Source organism: Elephas maximus, chromosome 22 (genome assembly GCF_024166365.1).
Source record: "Elephas maximus indicus isolate mEleMax1 chromosome 22, mEleMax1 primary haplotype, whole genome shotgun sequence".
NCBI classification, from domain to species: Eukaryota; Metazoa; Chordata; class Mammalia; order Proboscidea; family Elephantidae; genus Elephas; species Elephas maximus.
Window position 1 is genome coordinate 23252828 of NC_064840.1, and position 12512 is coordinate 23265339.

At 42.3% G+C, this 12512-nt stretch overlaps 1 protein-coding gene across 5 annotated transcripts in view; it reads right to left on the reverse strand.

Moving 5' to 3' along the window:
• The window catches only part of SPECC1L (sperm antigen with calponin homology and coiled-coil domains 1 like), a 182963-nt gene that overhangs the window by 52628 nt on the left and 117823 nt on the right, over positions 1-12512 (reverse strand). For 3 of the 5 annotated variants that reach the window (XM_049865402.1, XM_049865404.1, XM_049865406.1), the window contains exons 11-12: positions 4874-4957; positions 2493-2649 (exon numbers count right to left, since the gene is read on the reverse strand). In XM_049865402.1, coding sequence (XP_049721359.1) covers positions 2493-2649; positions 4874-4957 — 241 coding nt within the window. Of the gene's footprint in view, positions 1-1376; positions 1417-2492; positions 2650-4873; positions 4958-12512 lie in introns of all 5 variants that reach the window. The other 2 variants (XM_049865405.1, XM_049865403.1) reach the window with 1 other exon arrangement.

Here is a 12512-nt window from a genome sequence, read left to right on the forward strand (position 1 = left end):
TAAAGAAACTTGAAAATAGCTATACATAACTTGTTTAAAAAAAAATTATATGTAGGGTATTTTATGGCACCATCAAGTGCCCTATAGAAAAAATAAATATCTTGTCCCAGACAAGATATGGAATCAAAACTAATTTTGTGATCAGCTCTGGTGACGGACAGGGGAACCAGTCATCCAGCCCAAATGATGCCTTATAGGTAGCTACTTTGTAGTAGAAAAGAACACTGAGGAATACCCAGAGAGAGAATGTTTTGTAATATAACCTGCTCCATGACAAGCAGCAGATTGTTAAAAGCTTGGTCTACTTTTCAGTGATTAGTTTCTAAGTGAAGGTGAGGCTCTAGCCCCACACCCATGCACTTAACAGCTCAATAAATGTCCTAGGGGTGATTATGTCTCAAGTGGCTTAGTATTCCTTCGGCACACTTCTTCTGTCAGTATTTACCCTTCAAATCATGTTGGAAATCAAAGTGCACACATTTAGAACTGAAGCTTTTCCAGCTCTCAGAGAGGGGCATTGAAATAGCACCACCTTTATTTATCTTAGGACCACAAGCAGAATACCAAATTCATTCCAACGTGCAGTCAGACTGATGCCCTGAAGAAATGTACTTTTATGCTCCAGTATCAGCCCATCAGATTCCCGCTTTGGTTTAAAGGTGACCTAAATGAAAGGGCTGCCTATGGGTTCAAAGAAGTTTGTTATAACACTGCTGAACTTAGGGAAAGAGAATGAAGATGAAGGCATGTGAACAGAACAAACATAAAAAGGCAAGCAAAAACAAAACAAAAAAACCTCTGTCGTGCTCAACATGAAAGTTATTAGGACAACAAACATGAACAGTTCACTCTGGCTCCTGCCCGTCCCTTCTGTTATGGAAACAGCTAAGAAACATCAAAGAAGAGTAAACTCTACGGACACAGTGAGAAGCTGCAGAAAAGTGGCCCCTGGAGCTGGAAAGTCATTGCTTGTAACGTCTTCATTTTAAGATGAGGAAACTAAGGTTGGGAGATGCTGAATATCTGGGTAGATCAGAGCTCCCACATAGCCAGGAAAAGCCAATGTTTCCCAAGCCGGTGCTACGCCACAGGCTTCATTCAGGTAGCCTCTCACCTATGATGCTACCGCCTAAGATCCAAGCACAGCCAGCTCTCTCCTGGAACCAGCAGGGGAACCTGCGCTCCCCTCACCACTGTATTCCCTATCTGCTTCTAGGGTGCGCTGTTTATGGGACCATTCTTCCAAAAGTTGGTCCCTTTAGAGGGAGGACTTTAAAAAATAAGCAAACAATTGGACTTTGAGAGGTCAAATATTCCATTTTTCCCCTCAAAACTAGAAATTAATATACGGCTAAATTTCTGACATTTGTGCTTACCCTTCTGCAATTCTTTATACTTCTTAGTTCAAAGTAGCTTCTGACATAAGAGAAAGAGGGATAAAATATAAATTTACATTTTCATGTACTGTTTACCCAGTTGCCACTGAGTCAATTCCGACTCATGGTGACCCCATGTGTGTCAGAGTAGAACTGTGCTCCATAGAGTTTTCAATGGCTGATTTTTGAGCAGTAGATTGCCAGGCCTTTCTTCCAAGGCACCTCAGGGTAGACTTGCACCTCCAACCTTTTGGTTAGCAGCTGTGTGTGAACGGTTTGCACCACCCAGTGATTCCCATTATCAATTACTAATGTAGCATCGTGTTCTCAGTCTCCCAGTCTAAACGGTTAGAGTCACCATTGACATCACACATTCCTTCCTTCCTCTTATTTAAATCTGCTACCAAATAAATCATCTTTCCCTTTAAAAAACCGTCCCTTCATCATTTTCACTATCATCTCCTCATACTGATTTATTTAGTCCACTTATACCTTCCATCACATCAGAGTCAAATTCTACAATTTGACTTTTAAGAGGTTCCACCGTCACCTAGTCACATCTTACCTATTCAATCTTTTCTTCTGCCCCCTGATATGGTAGATACATCTTTCTCTGGACTTCTAAATCCATCCTCTCTAATCTATAGTACCATCTACCTGCAGCCCCACAACTCTTTGATTATTCATCCTTTCTAGACACTGGCTCAAGCAATTGACCTTGTCAAAAATGCCATCTCCCTCTCCCTTTCTCCCTCCTGATCCACAATCCTCAAAGCCCTACTCAAATCTTACCCCTCCTAGGAAGGCTTCCCTACCACTCCACCCATACCCCAGAATTGAAATTTCATAACTTACTTTTGTACTCAGCTGTTCTCTAATTAAAACAATAAATAAATACAGCTGCTTGGGAAAGGAACTCTTTCTTTTACACCTGCAGAATCTTTTATGACACCGTACCCTATTCTGAACAGGGAAGGGGAGATGAGTAAACACTTAATAATAACACACAAAGAAAGAAACATCGGTGCTTGGGCCATTCCTTTACAATCTGGTCACTTACTCTCCAAAGGCAGGAAAAGTACACATGAAACGTTATGGACATTAACTGCTTTCTACCTTATCCGGCTTCGGGTGGTGGGAGTCACGGATGCTGTGGGAGAGGAGGAGAGAGAGAGCTGGGGTGACGTGGTTCCAATAGCCATAAGTGAGGCCGGCGATGCACCCTCTGGTGCAGAGATGTCCCGTTTCATTTCTTCACTACTTCGTCGAGACACTGATGGTGAGAAATGGTCATTACGCACTTTATAGCAAACCCACATTTAGGACATTTTAAACATTTGCTACTGAAGTCTCCAAAGAACAGATATTATCGTACTGGAAGAAAAATTCACACTATCTTTATCTTACTGATAACTTGAAAGGATTTTTTAATTTTTTTATTAAAAAGTCTGTAAAAAGGCACAGCAATTGAAATCTGCACTGGACTCCACATTCTTTGAGGGTGGGTAGTATGTCTTACCCATTTTTATAACACTTATGGTACCAAGCACACAAGTAAATACTACATAAACGTTTAACTACAAACACAATTGAAAAACAGGATCTAACTACAGCAGTACTGCCAAACATCCACAATTAAAATCAACACAATCCTCCCAAACTTAGCCAAAGCTGCCATTAAACAGACAGAAAGAAAAGAAAGGAGATGCTTCATTACAGGCGACACTTATTTCCGGGTCAGGCCACGTTTTAGAAAACGTTAAGTCAAGGAGACAGACAGAAAATCAAAAGGTGCCAACTAACGGGAAAGAGCAACACTCAGAAAAGCCCTAGCTCGTAAGTCTGACGCGGTAAGACATTGTACCTTGTTCGGATTACAGCAAGATCTCCTAAGAACTGTCAAGTAGAAGTAGCCACTTTAGCCATTAAGAGCAGAGCCACCAAAGCATCCTTCCAGTGAGGACATAATGAATATAATCAGGTGCTCAAGACAATGGGCTGAACACTGACAGAAGTGAGGTGTAGACAAAGTTCCTGACCTCAGACAACTTCTCCCTCACCTTGGAAGGTGCTGGATGTACAAAAGGCACTACCTGCATCACCCCTGTGCTGGTGCTATCAATGTGCAATCATTGCTGCATATCCATTATTTTATTTCCCTTGACTACTGAAACCATTTCCCTTTGATTTGCTAAGACTTTCTTGGTGGTTTTAGGACAACCACAAGCAGAGTACAACTCTGCATTATGGTACTACAGCGATGCCCTGAAGGATCCAGAGAGGACAGACACTTTCCTCTGTTAACTGGTACTACAATGATGTGCTTGCATAGTTACAGTAAACCTGTGGACGTCGAGTTGATTCCGACTCACTGTAACCCTATATCGACCCTATAGGACAGAGGAGAATGGCCCTGGTAGATTCCAACTGCTGGCCTTTTGGTTAGCGGCTGTAGCTCCTAACCACTACGCCACCAGGGTTTCCACAGTTATGGTACATTTTTATAATTATTTTTGTTTTTTCTTTCAATGTCTGATGTCTTTATGCCTCAGATCAGCAGTTTCTTTTAGCTGGTATGTTAGGAAATGGATAAGAAAATCTCTGAGAATTTTATATAAAATACAGAAAATAGATTCAAGAAAGAATCTGAAGAACTGCTACAGGAAAAACACACAGAAAAAGGGTTTGGGACCTGTGCTTTGTGATTGTAATTGTAGCCTATCTAGGACTTTCCCACTGACTTAAAGACCTGCCTATCATGTCTGTGCTCAGTTTAACTCCATGGAGAAGTAGGTCAGTAACTGCTGAGGCAGGGCTATAGGGGTCCCTCCTTTTCTGGTCCAATTTCTACTTGAGCTATTAAGGGTAGGAAAGGGCCACAAAGAGAATATATCTAAAAAGAAAAAATAATATGCACAACTAATAAACTGAAAAGTTAGCTTCAGAAGACAAAGTAAGCCCATGAAATTCACAGTTATAGAATGGCTTTATTGGTTAAGACCTACGGCTGCTAACCAAAACGTCAGCAGTTCGAATCCACCAGCCACTCCTTGGAAACCCTATAGGGCAGTTCCATTCTGTCCTAAAGGGTCGCTATGAGTTGGAATCTACTCGATAACAGGTTTTATCATATTGGAAAATTTTAGCTTCCAGAGAAGTTCTGCTGTGCTCTAGAGTTAACTTTTCAAAACCAGTCAGGACATACCTTAGGATAAATATTCCAATCTTTCCGCATCGACATCAACTTTTTATGAATGTGTGTTAAGTGAATGGAACTATCTAGTTTTTGTTTGTTTTTTTAAATGAAGGCAGTGAAATGTGATTTCTATATAATCATTTGGAAGACACAATAGGGTAAATTCAGAATGAAAAATAACCAACTCAAAGAGCTAAAGAAGCCAGTAGAGTTAAATAATAACAGAAAATATTTGGTACCATACTAAGACTTCTGGAAGAGACCTTTAATTAAAGGAAGTTTCAGCAGGCAGAGCCATTACCTGAGATGGTCTTGGCACTCTCCATGGCAGGCACTCTCGGCAGAGAAGCAGGTCTGCTGGTTGAAGATGTCCTTAACAAATGTTCTGTGCAAAGTGGGAAGGGTCACAACAAAGAAGGGATGTTGAACTGCGCAGTGACAAAGGCAGAAGGAAGATGAGTTTTATTCCTCTAACCCTTGAGGCACATCTTCCTTCACAACCCAGAGTCTATTTATCAAAACAACTCCCACAGACAGGGAACCCAGAACAATATTTCATTCATATTTTATTTCTAGGGGTGAGACATTCTGCACAGATGAATACTTCTAAATCACTGATGGCCACTTACCTCTTTGCTGCAATTCTATCTACCAAAATCAAAGATTCCCTGTCTCATCTAGGTCTAAAATTACAAACTACATAAAGCTTTACCCTGACAGGCTTGCAGGTCATGGGGAAGTCACGGACATTTACAAGCACAGACAAGTCAGGACAGGAGAATTACAACCATGGAATGATAAAGGGCTATGAGCGCCCAGAGGACAAAGCCATTCACTTGCCCTTCAGGTGGCAGGGAAGGCTTAAAAACATAAGACATGAAACTGGGTCTTACCAGTAAAGAAGAGGGTGGGAATGGTGTTTCAGCCAGACAATAACAAAAGCAAAAGTACGAAGACATTGGAAATAGTAAGAAATCCTAGTGTGGCTAAGATACCCGGCATGTGAAAAACCTCAAGGACAGCAGCAAAGGGGCGTAAGGGTGGATGAGGCTGAAGGACAAGAACCCTCACTACCTATATGTGGACTTTAGTCTGAGGGAACAAGAAGGCATCACACATTTCTGAGCATTTGGGGAAGGACACAAACACAACAGATGCCACCACTGCCTTCTTGTCCACAGCCTCGCCTGTTCCACTCCTCCTTTGCTCTCTAAACATGCACTGTTTTTGCACAGGCAGATGCTGTTCCCTGCTTCCAGGCCCCTTCTCTTCCACCCCCTCCTTGGTTGGCTGTCTTGATTGCCCTTCAGGTCTCAGCCTGAACATCACTTCTTGAGGACCTGCTCCTCCACCACGCCCCCAAAACAGACCAGGGAGTCCCCTGCAGCCTCCCTTCCTGCACACTTCTTACAGGGCCACACGCCTGACCAGAGGCTGTCTTTAGGCCAGGACATGTGGAGGCAAGCACAGGGACAAACCAGGTGTCTCCTGCTTGGCCAGCGCCTGGTGCAGTATGGCTGTGTGACTAGCCTGAGGGAAACCACCAGCTCTGGACCTGAGGAAGACAGTTAGCCCCAAGTATGCAAGAATGTATTTTATATTTTTACCATACATATTTTTATATATATTTTAACCATATACCAACAAAACAGGTCATTTACTACTTCTTTTTAAGAGCTGCAATATTAAAAATACTCCCTCTCGAAATACCATGATGTCAAAATATGACATTATCTTTTAAGGATAGCACATCTTTCTTCTGAAATTTCTTTTCTAAAATTGGGAAGAACACTTGGTTAAAATTATATACATTTTGGAAGGGACGGGAGTGGAAAGGGTGAGCTTACTTTCTGAATGAAGATAGGAAACGTCTAGCTAAAAGACAGAGCACCTTTCATATCTTGCACACATATCACCTCTATGCAGAAGCTAACTGTGAGCATCAATCAGAACCCTGAATCCTGTCAGCAGTTGCCATCTGTCCTCCAGGAAGAGCACATTATGCACAGTCTGACAGACAAAACAAAGTTAGCAGAACACGGAAACAGCAGGAAACAGAAGTCAACATTTAAATCAAATTCTCCATTCTATAATTACGAAACTGTGATCATTTCCTTAAAATCTTAGCGTTCCAAAAACAATAGCAGATTAAGAAAATGAAAACAGAAGTTACAAAGACAAAGAAATCAAAACAGGGAGTGCTGGTGTGATGGTTAATGAATGTCATGTGTCAACTTTGCTAGACCATGGTTCCCAGTATTATAAATTATCCTCCATTTTGTGATCTGATGTAAGGGGAGTTTCCTTGGGGGCGTGGCTTGCATGCAATATATATGGATGTTCTGGCAGAGTTTTCTCTCTCTTGATCCTGCATCTGACTCAACATCCTGTGACCTCAGGCTCTTGGGACATGAGCCAGCCATTTGACAGGCAGATTTTGGGTTTGGTAGCCCTGCAACCATGTGAGTCGGCAGAAGCCTCTAGCCTGACGCCTGACCCACGGATTTGAGACTTGCCAGCCTCCACACAACTGCATGAGCCATCTCCTAGAAATAACATATATATACACACACATATATATATAAACCATACACAGACACTTTGACTGGTTTTGCGCCTCTGAAAAATTCAGCCTAAAACATTTGGTACGGAGAGTGGTTCCAGAGGAGTAAAATCATAAAGATGAGTTTTCTGAATTAGTTCTCAAGTCTGGCTAATTTTAGAGGTGCTCATGACTCTACAGAGGGCTCTGCAAATCCATGGTGTGAAGTGGCAACAGAAATACACAAAATATCACCACCAATGGATCAAATATTTGTGATAGACAAGGCTCTGGATGAATGCATATTTGATACTTTTCTACACTTTTGTCAGAAGTATAAGGAATCTGGTTAGTTGATCCCACTGTTGCTAGACAAGTGGTGAAAGAAAGGGATGAGCTCGAAGCTTCAGAGCCACAGTTCAATGACTGCATACAAGACCTGAAAGTTGCCACTTGTGCCCTGAAAGAAAGCCTTATTTTTTGTAGTAACAAAGCTGACACTGCTGAAAACCAAACCCAGAGTCTTATCATAAGAGTGGCTGAATCACAATGCTAATTGAATTCCCAAACACGAATGGTGTCTGAAGTTAAAGTGAGGGCACTGATTGGGAAGAAATGGGATCTTGAAACTTGGGATAGGGACATATAGGCAGATGATCAGTAAGCTGGGGACACTGAGCAGCAAAATGCCACTGAATCACTTCTGCCAACAGAACCAGCCCTGTTACTCCCATTTAAAGAGATTACTTCGCCTTTGCCTGTTAAGCCACACTCCCCAGGAAATTCATTACCTACTACATCCATCTGATGAGATTAACCCAGCTGTGCCAGGAGAGTCTTTGTCTGAGATATCGCCTGGGGCAGTACCTGGGGCATTAAATGACAAAGATACCTTATGCGCCATTTCTGAATGTCCCCAGGGCATACCCACACCATCCACATTTTTGCTTCTACACCTATAGCTAGACTTAGGCCCCAGCGAACCCTAAGTGGTGAAGTATAAAGTGTGACCCATGAGGAAGAACTCTTGATTTTTCTAATTTATACAAACAGAAAACTAGGGAGTACGTGTGAGAATGGCTATTAAGGGTATGTGATAAAAAAAAAAAAAAAAAAAGCATGATGTCCTTCTCCAGGGACTGATCCCTCCTGACAACATGTCCAAAGTATGTAAGATGCAGTCTCGCCATCCTTGCTTATAAGGAGCATTCTGATTGTACTTCTTCCAAGACAAATTTGTTCGTTCTTTTGGCAGTCTGTGGTATATTCAATATTCTTCGCCAACACCACAATTCAAAGGTGTCAGTTCTTCTTCAGTCTTCCTTATTCATTATCCAGCTTTCACATGCATATGATGCGACTGAAAATACCATGTCTTGGGTCAGGCGCACCTTAGTCTTCAAGGTGACATCTCTTTGCTCTTCAATGCTTTAAAGAGGTCCTTTGCAGCAGATTTACCCAATGCAATACGTCTTTTTATTTCTTGACTGCTGCTTCCATGGCTGTTGATTGTCGATCCAAGTAAAATGAAATCCTTGACAACTTCAATCTTTTCTCCATTTATCATGATGTTGCTCATTGGTCCAATTGTGAGGATTTTTGTTTTCTTTTTTTTTTTATGTTGAGGTGCAATCCATACTGAAGGCTGTGGTCTTTGATCTTCATTAGTAAGTGCTTTAAGTCCTCTTCACTTTCAACAAGCAAGGTTGTGTCATCTGCATAACGTAGGTTGTTAATGAGTCTTCCTCCAATCCTGATGCCCCGTTCTTCTTCATACAGTCCAGCTTCTCGGATTATTGGCTCAACATACAGATTGAATAGGTATGGTGAAAGAATACAACCCTGACGCATGCCCCTCCTGACTTTAAACAAACAGTATCCCCTTGTTCTGTCCGAACAACTGCCTCTTGATCTATGTAAAGGTTCCTCATGAGCACAATTAAGTGTTCTGGAATTCCCGCTCTTTGCAATGTTATCCATAATTTGTTATGATCCACACAGTCGAATGCCTTTGCATAGTCAATAAGACACAGGTAAACATCCTTCTGGTATTCTCTGCTTTCAGGCAGGATCCATCTGACATCAGCAATGATATCCCTGGTTCCAAGTCCTCTTTTGAAACCGGCCTGAATTTCTGGCAGTTCCTTGTCGATATACTGTTGCAGCAGTTTTTGATCTTCAGCAAAATTTTGCTTGTGTGTGATATTAATGATATTGTTCTATGATTTCCACATTCGGTTGGATCACCTTTCTTGGGAATAGGCATAAATACGGATCTCTTCCAGTCAGTTGGCCAGGAAGCTGTCTTCCAAATTTCTCGGCATAGACAAGTGAGCACCTCCAGCGCTGCATCTGTTTGTTGAAACATCTCCATTGATATTCCATCAATTCTTGGAGCCTTGTTTTTCGCCAATGCCTTCAGAGCAGCTTGGACTTCTTCCTTCAGTACCATTGGTTCCTGATCATATGCCACCTCTTGAAATGGTTGAACATCATCTAATTCTTTTTGGTATAATGACTCTGTGTATTCCTCCCATCTTCTTTTGATGCTTCCTGCATCGTTTAATATTTTCCCCATGGAATCCTTCACTATTACAACTCGAGGCTTGAATTTTTTCTTCAGTTCTTTCAGCTTGAGAAATGATGAGGGTGTTCTTCCCTTTTGGTTTTCCATCTCCAGCTCTTTGCACATGTTATTATAATACTTTACTTTGTCTTCTCGAGGGCCCTTTGAAATCTTCTGTTCGATTCTCTTACTTCTTCAGTTCTTCCTTTTGCTTTAAGTCCTCGATGTTCAAGAGCAAGTTTCAGAGTCTCCTCTGACATCCACCTTGGCCTTTTCTTTCTTTCCTGTCTTTTCAATGACCTCTTACTTTCTTCACGGATGATGTCCTTGATGTCATTCCACAACTCGTCTGGACTTCGGTCACTAGTGTTCAATGCGTCAAATCTATTCTTGAGATGGTCTCTAAATTCAGGTGGGATATACTCAAGGTCATATTTTGGCTCTCGTGGACTTGCTCTGATTTTCTTCAGTTTCACCTTGAACTTGCATATGAGCAAACTGATGGTCTGTTCCACAGTCAGACCCTGGCCTTGTTCTCACTGATGATATTGAGCTTTTTCCATCATCTCTTTCCACAGATGTAGTCTGCGGCTATACGGCTACAGAAAGTCTAGAATCCATTAAAATTTGCAATTCTGTTTCGCATATTCCCCCTTTTGATCAGGATTCTTCTATGGAATCTTTGATCAAAATGTTCAATAATGGTAGCCTGCCACCATCCAGTTCTTCTGTTCTCATGGCAAAGAAGGTAGTTGTTCATGGAGGCAATTACCAACACATTCCATATGGAAGGTCAGGTTATTACTGGAGTCTTAGTTCAGGTCCATCTCACAGTGGTTCCAGTGGGTCCCCAAACCCATCCTGCAGTGATTTCCCCAATTCCAGAATACAGAGTTGGAACAGACATACTCATAAACTGGTAGAATCCCCACACTAAACACTTGACATGTGTAGTAAGGGCTATTATGGTAGGAAAAGCTAAGTGGAAGCCATGAGAACTGACCCTACCTAGGAAAATAGTAAACCAAAATCAATACCACATTCCTAGAGGGACTGAAGAGAATACTGCCACCATTAAGGACTTGAAGGACACAGGAGTGGTGATTGCCACCACATCCCCATTCAACTCTCCTCTTTGGCCTATGCAAAAAAAACAGAGGGATCCTGGAGAATGACAGTGGATTATCAAAAACCTAACCAGGTGGTAACTCTAATTGCAGCTGATGTTCCAGATGTGGTTTCACTGCCTGAGCTAATTAATGTATCTCCTGGTACCTGGTATGCAGTTATTGATCTGGCTAATGCCTTTTTCTCCACACCTGTTTTGAAGGACCACCAGAAACAGTTTGCCTTCAGCTGGCAAGGCCAGCAATATACTTTCATTGTCCCACCTCAGCAGTATATCAACTCTCCAGCCCTGTGTCATATTTTGGAAGCCCTGGTCGCATAGTGGTTAAGTGCTATGGCTGCTAACCAAAAGGTTGGCAGTTCAAATCCATTTTAGTTTGCAGGGATCTTGACTGTCTTTCCCTTCCATAGGATATCACATGGGTTCCATTACATCGATGACATTATGCTGATTGGACCTAATTAGGAAAAAGTATCAATGACTCTAGACTCATTGGTAAGACACTTCCACGCTAGAGGGTGAGAAATTAATCCCACAAAAATTCGGGGGCCTTGCAACTCAAGTGAAATTTCTAGGGGTCCAGTGGTGTGGGGCATGTTTAGGTAGTCCTTCTAAAGGGACAGATAAGTTGTTACATCTGGCCACTCCAACAACTAAAAAGGAGGCACAATGCCTGGAGGGCCTCTTTGGATTTTGGAGGCGACACAACCCTCATTTGGGTTTGCTATTCCCGCCTGTTTATCAAGTGACTCAAAAAGCTATTAGTTTTGAGTGGAGCCCAGGACAAGAGAAGGCTCTGTAACAGGTTCAGTGGCTGTGCAAGTCACTGTGCCATCGGACCATATGATCTGGCTGATCCAATAGTGCCTTAAAATCAGTGACAGACAGAGATGATGTTTGGAGTCTCTGGCAGGACCTTATTGGTGAAACACAGTACTGAACCTTAGAATTTTGGAGCAAAGCCCTGCCACCCTTGCAGATAACTAACTCTTTTTGAGAAACAGCTTTTAGGTTATTAATGGGTCTTAGTAGAGACTGAACACTTAAACACGGACCACCAAGTCGTCATGTGGCCTGAGCTGCCCATCGTGAACTAGGTGTTGTTTGACCCACAAAGTCATAAAGTTGGACATGCTCAGCAATACGCCATCATTAAATGGAAGTGGTAAATACGAGATTGGGCTCAAGCAAAACCTGAAGGCACAAGTGAGTTACATAAGGAAGCATCCCAAATGTCCATGGTCTCCACTGTTGTCACATTACCTTCACTCTCTCAGTCTGCACCTATGGCCTCACGGGGAGTTCCTTTTGGTCAGCTGACTGAGGAAGAGAAACCTCGCACCTGGTTTTGAGATGATTCTCGCAATATGCAGGCACCACTTGAAAGTGGAAAGCAGCACTGCAGCCCCTTTATGGAACCTACCCGAAGGGCAGTGAAGAGAAATATTCCCAATGGGCAGAACCTCAAGCAGTGTACCTGGCTGTTCATTTTGCTTGGAAGTAGAAATGGCCAGATGTGTGACTGTGTACTGATTCATGGGCTGTAGCCAATGGTTTGTCTGGATGGTCAGGGACTTGGAAGGAACATGATTGGAAAACTAGAGACAAGGAGGTTATGAGGAAGACGTACGTGGGTAAACCTCTCTGAATGGGCCAAAGAAGTAAAGATATTTGTCTCTCACATGAATGCTCACCAAAGGGTG